Source organism: Homarus americanus, unplaced genomic scaffold (genome assembly GCF_018991925.1).
Source record: "Homarus americanus isolate GMGI-L3 unplaced genomic scaffold, GMGI_Hamer_2.0 scaffold5589, whole genome shotgun sequence".
Lineage (NCBI taxonomy): Eukaryota > Metazoa > Arthropoda > Malacostraca > Decapoda > Nephropidae > Homarus > Homarus americanus.
In genome coordinates, this window is record NW_024736650.1 from 1,294,170 (window position 1) to 1,311,404 (window position 17,235).

Below are 17,235 nucleotides of genomic sequence, written 5' to 3' on the forward strand. Positions count from 1 at the left end.
GAATTAATGTTTGTGTGTGCAAAATTAACAATACAATTTATTAATAATATGTGGAATATTAGAGGAGACGAGACGGCTGCCGGCATTGTTTATGCTAAAGCTTACGAAACCAGTGACTGATTGGTTCTACATATAAAACTGAAGAAAATAAGACCCTGAGTTTAGCTGTAGTAACATTAATGTAAAAAATGAATATGGTTGCTTGAAGTACCTGTAATGTTATTTAATGTTAATAAATAGAACAATATAAGTAGCTAACCATTAATGGTAAAAAAAAAGTGAGACTGCTCGTATGTAAGTGCGCACATGTGAAAATATATCGTCATTACTCTACATAAGAGTATGAAAGCAACACTTATTTACTGCTCATGTATATTGAGGGGTTAAATGTTGTACTCTGTATAGACAAGCAGAGAGAGAGAGAGAGCAGCCGAACTGCCGGATGTAAACAAACCTAAATTTCCCTTTGGCTTTTTTTTTTAAAGGATTAGCCCACCGAACTGGAACAACCCACATTGTTAGGGGCCTGAGGCAAAATTTATACTCACCATGTGTATATTTCAGATAAAAAAAAAAAAAAAATGCCTACCTATTGGACAAACTAAAATTGCGGACCACAGGGAGTATCCAGACCACAGAATGCGGACTAGAGAAGTACAATATATATATATATATATATATATATATATATATATATTTATATATATATATATATATATATATATATATATATATATATATATATATATATATATATATATATATATATATATATATATATATATATATATATATATATATATATATATATATATATATACAGTGACTCCTCGTTAACGAACCCAATCCGTTCCAGAAGGTCGTTCGTTAACCGAAAAGTTCGTTAACCGAAACCATTGTTTCAATGGGTTTTTGGGTAATTGGTTCCAGCTCACCGAAAATTTCCTAAATTCAACAAAAATGGTAGAAAAGTTCACTTACTTTGAGGTGTGTATGTAGAAGGCTCCTGGATGATGATGATGGGATTTAGAATGGGGGTGGAGAAGGAAAAAGAGAAGGCATTGGGGTGGAAGAGAAGTCACCCCATGGCGCCATTTCACCCATAAAATTTTAGCTCTCTTGGTGTAATTCAAGATTATTTTCTTTAAATCAACACTGCACTGCATTATATATTGTCAATATGTAAAATATATTTCAAAATTACCAATAATTTGCTTGGAAACACAGAAAAAAAGCATTTAGTTGAAGAGAGTCTCAAGCAAGATGTTACCTCCAGTGAAAACAGAGAGAGACTAACGCCTGTTTGCTGTGTTAAGAGGCTGGATGCCGGGCATTAAACTAGTCACTTTACCTTCAATTATGTTCAATAATTGTTAAAATGGCTAAAAAATTGAAAGTATTAAACTTTTAAAAATTATTGAATAGTATAAACTTCTTGACATTTACTAAAATAGTAAAATTTAAGCCCTAAACCGATTAATGTATTGGCGGACTGATACTAAAGCTGGTTGCCTGTCAGTGAGTGGAAACATGTTGTGGTCGGTTAAGTAAGAATTAACGAATTTTTTCGTTAACCAAATTAAAGATCCTTATGGAAGAGCGTTCGTTAATAATTAAATTAACAAGGTGTTAGTTAGCGAGGTCACTGTATATATATATATATATATATATATATATATATATATATATATATATATATATATATATATATATATATATATATATATATATATATATATATACTACTCTCAGTGGGTATTCCTCCATGGTATAGATATGTAGATGATGTTCTTTGTCTTTGGCCTAGAAACAGTGACCCATTGGAATTTTTAGACAAGCTTAATGATATTGTCCCTAGTATCACATTCAAAATTGAAAGAGAAATAAATGAATCCCTTCCATTTCTTGATATGCTTATCATGAGAAATGGCCAAAATTATAAATTTAAGGTATATAGAAAGCCCACACAGGTAGACAGTTTCATTCACTTTTTATCGAATCACCTTGAGTCTACCAAAATGTCAGTTTTTCTGCTATGTTCTTAAGATGTCTGCGTATTTGTGACTCTGAATTTATTGACGATGAATTGAAACGCATTCGTTCTATTGCACAGAAACTCGGGTACCCTTCTGTGTTTGTTGATCGTTGTTTTAAAAGGGCTAAAAAATCCTTTCATTCCTCTCAAACCAGACAAGTTCCTACACTTAAGAATATTTTGACTCTGCCCTATCGTAATGAATTTGTCCCCTTAGTTCGGTCCCTCAAGCTTCTAAATATTAATGTTGTTTTCAAGTATGACTCTACCATTACCAATATGTTAATAAGGAATAGCCCAAGTTTGAATGTAAATGGAAGTGTTTATTGTATTCCATGTAGCAAATGTAATTGTAATTATGTAGGACAAACAGGAAAAACACTGCAGCTCAGAATCAAACAACATAAGTATAATGTCAGAACAGCATCTGAAAGCAGTGCCTTGTTCGTTCATGTTAGGAATAATAATCACCCCATTGCTTGGGAAAAAAGCTTAGAAGTATTTAAATCATCTTGTGTCACAGAAAGACTTCTGGTTGAAGCTAGTTTGATTAAGGAATTAAAATCAATAAACCTTAGTGATGGTCAGTTCAAAACTGATAATATGTTACATAAATTTATTTGTCGGTGGCCCAAGGTTAAAAATGCTTTGAAAACCTTTGATCTAGATGTATGATAGTTATTTTGTGGGTCCCTTATTTTTGACCTGACCTGACTAGTCACGTCACCCCCCTTCTCTTAAGCTCCTCTACGTGTGTGTTGGTGTGGGGATTAGTGGATGACATCATTATGACCTGACCTCATGTTTTTAAGGTCACCCTGTATATTTAAGCCTCTCTCTGTCCATGTAGTCCAGTTGCCTCTGAAGATGTCTTGAATAAAAACGAAAGCTAAGGTGCTCCGTTGTTTCCATTTTCCCGTGTGATTTTATCAATATATATATATATATATATATATATATATATATATATATATATATATATATATATATATATATATATATATATATATATATATATATATATATATATATATATATTTATACATATATATATATATACAGTAGTACCCCGCTTAACGCTGTCAATAAAACCCACAGGGTACCGTGTTAAGTGAAAACCGCGCTAAGTGAACAACAGAACATATGGGATTAATTCCAATAGAAACTGGCCCGATCCCCAAACTCCACTTTTTCCGACACAATACCTATGTTCTAGTAAAAATAACATCTTAATTTTATGATGGAACATGCACACAATTAATACTTAAGAGAAATAGAGAAATACAGTCGCCAAGTTAATGTCCATTCAAATAATGGACTCAACTCCCTCCCCCTCTTCTCACACTACACTCCTGGCTCTTCCCTCTGAGAAATTTTGGGGGGAAAACCAGGTATAGTCATAAATAATACCTCAAACTAAAGTTAGGATAATATAATTGACATTGCTGGATTCCTTGTAAGACCAGGAATATTTTGAATATAAATGTCATATATTTTTCACAAAAGATAACATATTTACTCAGAGTAAACATTACATCTAAAATTTGTATGTCTAATGCAAAATCTATGATGTTTATATTCAAAATGATCATCAAATTGTAAGAATTCCAGCAATGTAAATTATATTCTGGCCGGGTAATTTGTATGAATTTTATGAGCTAAAACAAATATCTTCAGTTAATAAAAAAAAAAATATTCTTCAGACACTATCTGTCAATCAAAGTACCCCACCTTGCCTTCCCCCCTCTTCCAACAGAGCCAGATGGTCAGTCCGTCCCAACCCTCCCCCCACCTCCCACCCACCCTCCCTTCAAGAGAAAGGGTGGGTGAAAAAACTAGATTTTAACATTTAGTATTAAATATTACCTCAGATTAAAGTTAGGATAATATAATTGACATTGCTGGATTCCTTGTAAGACCAGGAATAATTTGAATATAAATGTTATATATTTTTGCACAAAAGATAACATATTTACTCAGAGTAAACATTATATCTAAAAATTTTATGTCTAATGCAAAATATATGATGTTTATATTCAAAATGATCATCAAAGTGTAAGAATTCCAGCAATGTAAATTATATTCTGGCCGGGTAATTTGTATGAATTTTATGAGCTAAAACAGGCAGGCAGGCAGGTGGCTGGTGGGGTGGGGCGAATCTAAAAATAGCGTGAGCCGGACCTCCTCCGGCTATCGTGGGAAAAAACCCGCGTTAAGTGAAAATTCGGCTCTGGCGAGGCACAGCGTATCGTGAAATCGCTACGTGAAACCCGTGTTAGCGGGTATTACTGTATATATATACTGTATATATACATTATACATGTATACTATAATATTATATATATATATATATATATATATATATATATATATATATATATATATATATATATATATATATATATATATATATATATATATATATATATATATATATATATATATATATATATATATATATATATATATACTATATATATATATATATATATATATACAGTCTCTGTGAGAGGTTAAGGCACAAATTGAGCTGTGACTTCACTTTTAGCACAACTTTTCCTCAAGATAGGGATAAATTTTGATCAGAAATGTTTAGTCACAATTCTTGGCATCTCTGGAACCCTGGCGACAGCTGTCACTGAGAACCGCTCAGTCTTTGTTTGGGTTAGTGGGTTGGAGTTATTGTACCCATGTGAGCGCCACGTGCGTGATTTTACGCCTGGTTACAGTGCTTTATCCTGTGATTTCTGGGTCTTTAAGATGTCCGGGAGAGTTATAAGCATGAGGATATTGCACAGGTGATTGGTTTATACAAGGCTAATCATAAAGTTATTGAAATAGTTGAATTAACGGTGTGTGCGCGGTCAGTGTACCGATTCATCTCGGAGTTTGAGGCAAACAGGGAAGAGTTGCCTACCCTAAACCCAGGTCTGGCGACCCGAGCTTCGTCTCCTAGAACCAGGAAGGTGATTGCTACGGGAATTAATGCTAATCCTAAGCTCCTGGCCCGGGAATTAAACAATGCCGGACTCTTATGCGTCTCCTAAGGTGGGTGCAGCAGCTTCTTCATAACGATCTCGGTTATCAGCGCCCTGCAAGCCACCTGGCCCCTGCTGACTGCTGCAGAAGAAAGAGGATCCACTGCGAAGAAGTACAGTGTCTGGTCCTTCGGATTGGAGGAACGTCCTGTGGGTAGTGAAGCCACGTTTACAGTGAGTGGTTGTGGTCGCGATAGGGTGTACCGCCAGCCAGACTCTAGCCCTTTCGACCCCAGGTACACCGTCAAGGCGGTCAAGCATCCTGATTCAGTGATGGTATGGGGTTGTTTTCTTATTACAGTGTTGGTGAGTTGGTTGTGCTTGAAAAAACATTAAAGTTAACAGGGTGTGTACCTCGAGCTTTGTGACCTTCTGCCTGACTTCGTTTGAGAAAATCACAGCTGTCGTGTTCATGCAGGGCCGGTGCTCCCTGCCACACAAGCCAAGTCGGTTACTCAGTGGTTGGAGGATTGCCAGGTTTCATATTTTAAGGACTGGCCTGGCCATTCCCCGACATCAACCCTATTGAGAACCTTTGGGGCTCATGAACGTCACCCTTGTTGACCTCGACACCTCGTCCGTTCCCAAGCTCACCACGCAATTAAGCAACTGTGGGGCCAATTTCACCCACAGAACCTGCAAAACCTTGCAGACAGTGTTCTACAATGACTGAAAGAGGTGCTGTGAAGAGAGGAAACACAACAAAATACTAAGAGGGGTGGGTGAGTGTTATTTTCATTTTTTGCCTAACATGATTTTTATTTTTCCCATGGTGTGCCTTAACCTTCCCTTGTTACTGTATATACATACACATATACATATACATATACATATACATATATACAGTATTACCCCGCTTTACGCGGTTTTACTTTCCGCGATTTCTGATTTACGCGGTACCTCGCCAGAACCGAATTTTCACTTTCCGCGGTGCATCTACTCATATACGCGGGTGAAGTATAATTTTTTATTTAGCACATAAAATTCATACAAATTTCCAGGCCAGAATATAATTTACATTGCTGGAATTCTTACAATATGATGATCATTTTGAATATAAACATCATGGATTTTGCATTAGACATACAAATTTTACATCTAATGTAATAATTTGGTTTACACAAAGCAAATATTTCATCTTTTGTGCAAAATATATGATGTTTACATTCAAAATATTCCCTGACCTGCAAGGAATCCAGAAATGTCAATTATATTATCCTAACTTTAGTCTGAGGTATTATTTATTACTAAAAATGTAAATACGGTAGTACCCCGATTTACGCGGTCAATTGAACCCACAGGGTACCGCGGAAAGTGAAAACCTCGTAAAGTGAACAACAGAACATATGGGTTTAATTCCAATATAGACTGGCCCGACTCCCACACTCCACTTTTTCCGACACAATACCTATGTTGTAGTAAAAATACTGTAACATCTAAATTTTATGATGGTATGCTCACACAATTAATATTTAAGAGAAATACAGTCGCCAGGTTAATGTCCATTCAAATAATGGACTCAAATCCCCCCCCCCTCTTCCCAGCTCACTAGCTCCTACCCCTCTGAGAAATGATTAGGTGAAAATACTAGGTTTTAACATTTAGTAATAAATAATACCTCAGACTAAAGTTAGGATAATATAATTGACATTTCTGGATTCCTTGCAGGTCAGGGAATATTTTGAATGTAAACTTCATATATTTTCCACAAAAGATAAAATATTTGCATTATGTAAACCAAATTATTACATTAGATCTAAAATTTGTATGTCTAATGCAAAATCCTTGATGTTTATATTCAAAATGATCATCATATTGTAAGAATTCCAGCAATGTAAATTATATTCTGGTCGAGTAATGTGTATGAATTTTATGAGCTAAAAGAAATATCTTTAGTTAATAAAAAAAAAATATTCTTCACAACACTATTTGTCAATCAAAGTACCCCACCTTGCCTCCCCCTCCTCCTCACACTCATGCCAGCTGGGTCTGTTGGTCCCAACCCTCCCCCCCACCCCCCACCTTCCCTCCCTACCAGAGAAATGTGTGGGTGAAAATACTAGATTTTAACTTTTAGTAATAAATAATATCTCAGACTAAAGTTAGGATAATATAATTGACATTTCTGGATTCCTTGCAGGTCAGGGAATATTTTGAATATACACGTCATATATTTTGCACAAAAGATAACATATTTGCTCTGTGTAAACAAAATTCATACATTAGATCTAAAATTTGTATGTCTAATGCAAAATCCATGTTTATATTCAAAATGATCATCATATTGTAAGAATTCCAGCAATGTAAATTATATTCTGGCCTGGTAATTTGTATGAATTTTATGAGCTAAATAAAAAAAAAAAAAATTATACTTCCCCCGCGTATATGAGTAGATGCACTGCTGAAAGTGAAAGTCCGGTTCTGGCAAGGTACCGCGTAAGTGAGAAATTGTGGAAAGTGAAACCGCGTAAAGTGGGGTAATACTGTAATCTTACATGTAACACACTTGAGCACAGGTTACCCGAGGTGTTATCTCTTTCATACTAACAGGACTCTTAGTAATAACACTGTACAGTAAAAGTCCAAAAATCCGGATGCCAGAAATCCGGACCACCCGAGAATCCGGACTTTTCAAATTTTTTTTTTTTTTTTTTTTTTTATAGCTGGCTTTTAATGTTAAATACTGTACATTACATTTCAACAAAACTACCATTTATTTCTGAGAACATGGAAACGTAATATTTTTGCTGAAATGATGTACGTATTACAGTGGAAAGTGACGAAAGCAATGACTTTCGCTTTCTTTCGTTCAAAAGATGTTACCGTAATCGCTTTTCGAATGGTTTTCAGTTGTGGGATTATAAGGCTAATGATAGGATAGAATATTATTGTAATACAGTACGAGTACAACAGTTTTTTAACTGAAAACCATTCGAAAAGCGATTACGGTAAAATATTTTGAACAACGAAAGAAAGCGAAAGTCTTTCGTCATGATTTTATCCCACTTCCCACTATAATATGTACGTCATTCCAGCAAAAATATTACATTTCCATATTTATTTCCGAGAATATATTCATTCAGTCACAGTTAAGGTAAAATATACTTGTGATGTAATATTTTAATGAAAATCCAGTATCGTAGTTTTCTCTTGTTTCAAATTTAATTAACAAAGATTGATGTTTCAAATGTAATGAACAAAAATTTATGTCCAGTATCTATAAATTAACTTTAATAAATGAATACTTTGTTTTACATCGTCCTGTGCTACCATACCATGGATTTGGCTACTTTGGGCTCGCAAGAGATCTGCCCTGGCAACTGTACCGACACTCACAGCTGGTGGTGTGTTGGTGCATCATTTCCATTGTTTACTGGTAGTTACTGGTAAATATTTTTCAACCTAACGAAACTATTACCCGTTTAGAGGTCGACCCCCAATTTTTGCCAAATAATTTGGTATATACGGTAAATAAGGACATGGGGGGCCAGGGATTTTTTAGGGGGGGGGGGCAGCAATAGTACACGGATTTTTAACATTCACGGGTATCTCTGTTACCTAACCCCCGCGAATGTTAAGGGCTGACTGTACTGTACTGTACTGTGTGAAGAGAAAGAAGAACACGTTGAAACTGAGTGACAAACTTGAAATAATTAAGAAAATAGAACGTGGTGTGAACAATACTGTTCTTATGGAAACATACGACATTGGAGAGTCTACAATTTATGATAGAAAAAAAGGCAAAGAATAAAATTCTAGAATTCACATCTTTTTCTTTAAAATTGCTCGTTTTGATCAATGAAGCATGTTATATTTGCTAATGAATAAACTATCAAAATGTACCTGTTGATCTCTTCTTTATTCCTCCTTAAATTTGAATTTTAAAAGTACTGCCTGAGCATCCGGAAAATCCAAAAATCCGGACCGACCCAATCCCCAAGCAGTCCGGATTTTTGGATTTCTACTGTATTACAGTGGTCCCTCGATTAATGAACACATTTTTACATAACTATTTGACAAATTTCATAACCGATTGACAGAACACATATCGAATGATCAATCTAAAATAACTGTTTGTTCATGCTAAAGGAAGTGATTGACATAAGTTATGAAGTTGACAGACATGAACAATAAACCGACAGTCTACATATAGTTTGAAATGTAACAATTGGAGAATGACATACCACCAACAGTTATTTTAGATTGTCATTTGATATGTGTTGTCATTCGGTTATGAAATTTGTCAAATAGTTGTGTAACAATGTCTCAACGGATATGTGAAAAGTTGAATTTCAATGGGATACTGGGTAATTGGTTCCAACTCACAGAAAAGGTACATACAAAGTACTGTATACCATTAATAAACAATAGTCTCTCCTCGACTTACGACAACCCGGACATACGACGGCCATGGTTGTATAAAATATTTTTCACATTACGTATTTTCGAGTCCGTACGCTGGTGATCACGCTGTCTACTGACAAAATTTTTGTTTGTAATTGCCTTTAGAATGGCTGGCAAATGTAAAAGTGAGAGTTCTCGTGGTGCTGAGAAGAACAAGAGACACCCATTTTAGAATTTCTATGTATTATTTTTGCCTTTTCGACTTATGACCAATTCGACTTACGACCTGGTCGTTGGGACGGAACCCCGTCGTAAGTTGAGGAGAGACTGTACTTACTTTGAGGTGTGTATGTCTTATTCCCAGCAGCTTTGTTTACATATCAAACAGCTGATTGTAGATGATGTCATGCCATATTCTTTACAGAGTGCATTGTTTCTAATGCCTTCTTCGTGTTTCATAATAATTTCTGCACTGTATATTATCAATATGTTAACTAAATTAGAATGAGCAATAATTTTAATATAAAAAAATGCAGAAATATTCAAGAGCACAACTTTCTTGATATTTATTCCACTGGAAACGAATGTAAACAGAACCAATTACTGTATTGGCGGACTAGCCGATCAGCTGATGCACACAACAAAGCGTCTCTCTCTCTCTCTCTCTCTCTCTCTCTCTCTGTCTCTGTCTCTGTCTCTCTCTCTCTCTCTCTCTCTCTCTCTCTCTCTCTCTGTCTCTCTCTCTCTCTCTCTGTCTCTCTCTCTGTCTCTCTCTCTCTCTCTCTCTGTCTCTCTCTCTCTCTCTCTCTGTCTCTCTCTCTCTCTCTGTCTCTGTCTCTCTCTCTCTCTCTCTCTGTCTCTCTCTCTGTCTCTCTCTCTCTCTCTCTCTCTCTCTCTCTCTCTCTCTCTCTCTCTCTCTCTGTCTCTGCTCCTCTGTCTCTCTCTCTCTCTCTCTCTCTCTGTCTCTCTCTCTCTGTCTCTCTCTCTCTCTCTCTGTCTCTCTCTCTCTCTCTCTCTCTCTCTCTCTCTCTGTGTGTGTAGGCTTCCCTAGTTTTCATCAACAACAACATTATACCGGCATTTCCCATATACCCAAACCATCTCGGAATGTCTCTGAACAAAACTTAGTCAATATTCTGAAGGGCTGATGAAGTGGCATTTAATATGACTTTTCCATGACTCTGCAAGGTCATCTGGCTAGGATCATGTTATGTTCCTAATTCATAGCAGGAATTGCTTTCTTGTACTGATCAAAAATTTTTGGAAGACTCTTCTGATGCCTTTTATTGTCCTTACACAGGAGTGAGTGGATATTGTGTTCTATTATATTTAATATTGATTTAAAAACCTCATAAAATATTTGAATTTTACAGAAATGTTACATGGTACAGTTGCAATAATGTTTGTGATTGCATTCTCTTTCAGATTCACATGTGATATAAGGGATACAGTATCCCCTAATTGTCACACATTGCTGAATGTCCTATTAGCTCAGTGCTTAGCTTTGAGCAAAAATTACATAAATTAATCACTCTTCCAGATTCACTTGGACTACTTCCGCCATTGGTGTTTACTGTTGCATTTGGAGATTGCTAATGGAAAAAGAGATGCTGCTTTGAGAGCTCTTTGGTGCCAGGATGCCACAAAGAGGTAAGATATGATGATTCTATAAGTTAGGAAATGCATAGAAAATTGTAGTTTTAAGAGGGCTTTAATTAAATTATGATGAGTACGTAAGATTGATATGACTTATGAAATTGATGAAAAGTTTGTGAATAGTAGGCACTAGTTCACTCACCTTTGGGAGTGACCATTTTGTGAACATGTAAATTTTGCAAACTAGGAGTAAGTTATAATGTGAGCAATAGACCTTGGGACATTGAAACTAAAATGTCAGATATCTACAATACAGACATACTTCTAGTTACAGAATGGTTACATTCTGACAAGGTGTCAGTAACTAGAGTGCAGAGGTGTGGAGTAGTGAATACAGTGGTCCCTTGTTTTTTGCAGGGGTTATGTTACTGATATTACCACAAAAGAACAAAATTGCAAATACTCTTTTCCAGATTTTCTCTTACCGTGTCATATTCAATATTATAACCTATCCCCAGTCACTTGTGTGTGTGGCCCTAAACATGTTTTGTTTTTTAAATATATTTATTTAACCAAGCTTTTAGATAAACTATTCAGGAGTGTTTTGGTAAAAACTGCTGTCTAACTTATTTAGAACTACTACGTGAGACAGCACTTGAGCACCAAGACGTCTAGTTGTGTTGGTATTTTGTGTTGACTTATCTGTTTGTACATTATTCCATGATATAAATAGTCCTACTAAGGAAATGATAATTTTGTCATTAACAGTGTAAAGCCTTCCTATTCGCAGGGATTAGGTTCCAAGGAATGGTGTGAATTGGCAAAACCGCAAATAGCGACTTATATGACCTTAGTGCACTAATATATACCTATACTGTGGATGAGAAACTTAAGTCACCAATGCTACTCTCCTTTGTATGTGGAAGTTTGGAGCTTTTTGGAATGTACTGTATGGAAAACTGAAATCTGTTTACAGAAGCATAGGGAGATCTTCAGGTTCACTGTTGGAAGAGGGTGATGTAGAGGTGGTTAGTGGAGAGGCACGTGTCGGGGAGGTGGGTGGTGGGGTGGCAGGGAGGTGGGTGGTGGAGTGGCAGCAGCTGACTGAGTAGATGAGGGAGACAAATCAGCTGGGAGCGGCTGGTTCTTTCTTGAAAAACATTGTGATTGGTAGTTGTTTCCTTTTGGTTTTGAGGTCTGAAAATGTTTCACTCCACTAACATCACTTTCACTGACATTAGGCAGTCTTTTAGGGGCCATTTCACACAAAAACACTAAAGTTTGAGTACAGTGGTCCCCTGATTTACGCGGTCAATTGAACCCGCGGAGTGGCGCGTAAATGAAATATCAGAACATATGGGATTAATTGAAATAGAGACTGGGCCGACTCTGAAACTCCACTTTTTCCAACACAATACCTATGTTGTAGTAAAAGTAACATCTTAATTTTATGATGGTGTGCACACACAATTAATATTTAAGAGAAATACAGTCGCCAGGTTAATGTCCATTCAAATAATGGACTCAACTCCCGGCCCCCCCCTCCCACGCTCCCTGGCTCCTCCCTCTCTGAGAAATGTTTGGGTGAAAACACTAGATTTTAAGGTATAGTTATAAATAATACCTCAGAAGGATAATATAATTGACATTGCTGGATTCCTTGCAAGACCAGGAATATTTTGTATATAAACGTCATATATTTTGCACAAAAGATACAATTTTGGCTCTTTGTAATCAAAATTCTTACATTAGATCTAAAATTTGTATGTCTAATGCAAATTCCATGATGTTTATTTTTAAAATACCGAATATACTCGTCTATAACCCCCCCTCGTTTATAGGTCGACCCTGATTTTTTGACCAAGAAATCGTCAATTTACGATATTCCTCGTTTATAGTTCGACCCACGTTTTTGAGGGTATTGGAACAACAAAACCTTCACTAAAAACGCTCTACGTCCTATAAACTGAGGCTCGCCGTGCATGAAACACGAATGCCGAAGGCAAATTGTTTACCATTTATTATTACGACACTTTACACTGAAACGCGGGTAGTTTCAACAAAAATATTGTATATTTCCATTCAAGTATTTATTCAAGTCAATTAGGATAGAATATTATTGTAATACAACAGTTTTTTAACTAAACCATTTGAAAAGCGATTACGGTACAACATCTTTTGAATGAAAGAAAGCGAAAGTCATTGTTTTCGTCACGATTTTATCCCACTTTCCACTTTAATACGTACGTAATTTCAGCAAAAATATTACATTTCCGTGAATGTATTATATCAAGCACAGTATGAATAGAATATCATTGTAATATAACAGAATTTTAATTTTAACCGAAAACTATTATAAAAACGAGTAACATCTGAAGAACAGAAGCTTAGGTAAAGTCTTTTGTTTTCGTCATATATTTTATCCTATTTTACATTGAAATATATCACGTTTCAGCAAAACTACTTTTATTTCCGAGAATATATTCATTCAGGCGCAGTTTAGGTAAAATATACGTGTGATGTAATAGTTTTTAACTGAAAACGATTCGAAAAACACGTACCCTCTAGCCCTGTTCAAGGAGAGGACTGGGAGAAGCTGTTTGGTGCTGCAGACGATGACAAGGAAAATGATTTTGATGGATTTTAATGAAAATATTCAGAAATATGGTATCGTAGTATTTATTCAAGTCAATTAGGATAGAATATTATCGTAATACAACAGTTTTTTAACTGAAAACCATTCAAAAAGCGATTACGGTAACATCTTTTGAACGAAAGAACGCGAAAGTCATTGTTTTCGTCACAATTTTATCCCACTTTCCACTGTAATACGTACGTCATTTCAGCAAAAATATTACATTTCCGTGAATGTATTATAACAAGCACAGTATGAATAGAATATCATTGTAATATAACAGAATTTTAACCGAAAACTATTAAAAAAACGAGTAACATCTCAAGAACAGAAGCTTAGGTAAAGTCTTTTGTTTTCGTCATGTATTTTATCCTATTTTACATTAAAATACATCACGTTTCATCAAAACTACTATTTATTTCCGAGAACATATTCATTCAGGCACAGTTAAGGTAAATTATACATGTGATGTAACAGTTTTTTAACTGAAAACGATTCGAAAAACACGTGTACCGTCTAGCTGATACAGCTGGTGGTGCGTGATGCGTCGTTGTAAACAATAGGAGGTTGAAGTAGATTACCGGGTATTATATTAAGTGTGAAATATCGAAAAGGTTTTTATTACCGGTATTTTTTGTAGATCAATGAGAACTGTGATACCGTATATATGATAAGTTAGCCTGTGCTAAGAACTTCAACATAGACTACTGAAAGCACATTGTAAGGTAATTTAGCCTATTGTAAGTTGGTGAGCTTCATTTACTGAAGGAACTGCACAACTTTTCATTACTAATTGGTACATATTTTACGTTTCCATTGTTTACTGGCAGTAAATGGTAAATATTTTTCATGTCTGAAGCTAAAAGTTGCTCCTCGCCCTTCCCATCATGCACGGGTTCAACCTAACAAAACTATTACGCATGTATAGGACGACCCCCAATTTTTTCCCTAAAAATTTGGTCTTAAAAACTCGAACTATACACGAGTATATACGGTAATCACAATCTTATAAGAATTCCAGCAATGTAAATTATATTCTGGCCGGGTAATTTGTATGAGTTTTATTAGCTAAAACAAATATCTTCAATAAATAAACAAATTATACTTGACCCAGAAACTATCTGTCAATCAAAATACCCCACCTCCGGCTCCCCCCCCCCTCTTCCCACGCTCGCTGGGTCCCTCCCCACCCCCCACCTTCCCTCCCTACCAGAGAAATGTTTGGGTTAAAACAGTATATTTACATTTTTAGTAATAAATAATACCTCAGACTAAAGTTAGGATAATATAATTGACATTGCTGGATTCCTTGCAAGACCAGGAATATTTTGAATATAAATGTCGTATATTTTGCACAAAAGATAAAATTTTGCTCTTTGTAATCAAAATTCTTACATTAGATCTAAAATTTGTATGTCCAATGCAAATTCCATGATGTTTATATTTAAAATAATCACAATCTTATAAGAATTCTAGCAATGTAAATTATATTCTGGCCAGACAATTTGTATGAACTTTATGAGCTAAAACTAATATCTTCAGTACTGTATATCTCGGCCTATAATACGGAATTTGAACCATAAAAAAATCAGCCCAAAGTTAGGGGGTCGTCTTAAGCACCAGATATAAAATTCTTACCTCTTGAATATTGCGGTTTAGCGTGTCAAGAGTGGTGATGGAAACATCGTAAACCACTCATAAGGTCCTACCACTAATTATTTTATACTGAAACTTACGTTTGGGAAGCTGGATTAAAATGAAGATTTCCAGTATATTAAAATAATAAAAATGTATTATAAACCTGTTTAACATACCGTAAAAGAACAATATACCCCCGTAATAAACACAGCTGCTATCATCACCACCCCCCCATTTGCCAGTGACAAGAAAGGGAAAGTGACCTTGACTGTGACCGCCTGTGGCTATTTTTAGCCGTCCTTGTGTTTGGAGGTGGTCGGTAATGCATATCTGTATATTTACTGATGATAATACTTATCTACTATAAATAATTCATTTAAAATTTATTTTTTTACAAAGAATATTCAGTAAATGACTGCGTTAATTCTTGAAACTATAGACAGTGGTAAATTTAGGATATAAATGATGAACAGAAGTCACGTCATGGATTCGGAGTTTGGTCCTTAATGATCACCATAAATGTCTGGTCAACTTCACCTACCAGGTATAATGGTAGCCTCCCTTTTTTGCGAAACAAGTATATAAATTAAAGAAAATACTTGCAGTGTGTTTAATATATTACAGTATATTATAAATAAATAAATAAACAAATAAATCGGCAAATCTATTTCAAGTAAATGGAAATATTTTACTCACACCGACATTAGTTCCAGTTAAATAACTGACGCTTAAGTGAGTCACTAGTGTACACCAGCCGGTAAAATTTGATGCCAATACTTTAAGTGAATTGGCCTTATTTTAAATAACCAACCATAAATAAATGCAAAAAGGAAAAAAGATCAAAGGTGAGAAACATTATATTGTATGTATGTTGTCTTGTCAAAGGAAGAGAAACAATCGAAACTCTGCAATTGTGTGTAAATGAGGCAGAAAGATAGATCAGCAACCTAAGACTTGGTCACAATTTTCGTGATGCCATATGGAAGTAGGATCTACCATTAGACAATACTGTACATTATGCTTCCAATATCTTCCCAGGTGGTAGTATCTCCCTGTTTGGTAGCTGCTTACAATTTTTAGTAATATTACTTTGATACAACATGATAAATTAGACAAACAATGAAAATAAACAAACAAAAGTTATTTACCAAGACCTTCTCTCTGAGAACAGAGGGTAATAGATGGAGAGGAGATAAGAAGGCTATTTATAGCCTGTCTTTGTGTAGGAAGTCGACCACACTATAAATAATTCATTTAAAATTTATATTTTTTACATAAAATATTCAGTACATGACTGCAATTCTAAAATATTTTGAGTATATATATATATATATATATATATATATATATATATATATATATATATATATATATATATATATATATATATATATATATATATATATATATATATATATATATATATATATATATATATATATATATATATATATATATATATATATATATATATATATATATATATATATATATATATATATATATATATATATATATATATATTCATTTAAAATTTATATTTTTAGATAGAATATTCAGTATTAATGACTGTGATTATGAAACAGGCCGGAGATATAATGCTTATATAATATTTATGTGTGTGTGATGTAAACAGGAGCGCCATCTCTGCATGGATGACATTTGTGGGTTTAGAGGAGTATGAATGTCAAACATTACTAGGCCAAGGCTTGCTGAATAACAATGTAGCACATCAAAATTATAAGACTGATCACTGTATAACAAATTTATCAATTATAACGCAATTCTCATCATCCTGTGTTATACAGAAATATTTTGAGTCCTATTTACACACAAGAAAACGGAGGATCAGACATCCTAAAGTGCAGAAAGAACGACATCCTACTACTGGGGGACTGCTTTTTGTGTTTTTAGGGCGTCTAGCATATTATTATGAATAATATGTAAAT

The 17,235-nt window shown here is 34.8% G+C and overlaps 1 protein-coding gene across 1 annotated transcript in view; it reads left to right on the forward strand.

Annotated features, from left to right (window-relative positions):
- Positions 1-17,235, forward strand: part of LOC121872220 — a 157,568-nt gene that overhangs the window by 133,662 nt on the left and 6,671 nt on the right. The window contains exons 11-12 of the mRNA XM_042374887.1: positions 10,958-11,067; positions 11,990-12,068. Coding sequence (XP_042230821.1) covers positions 10,958-11,067; positions 11,990-12,068 — 189 coding nt within the window. The remainder of the gene's footprint in view (positions 1-10,957; positions 11,068-11,989; positions 12,069-17,235) is intronic.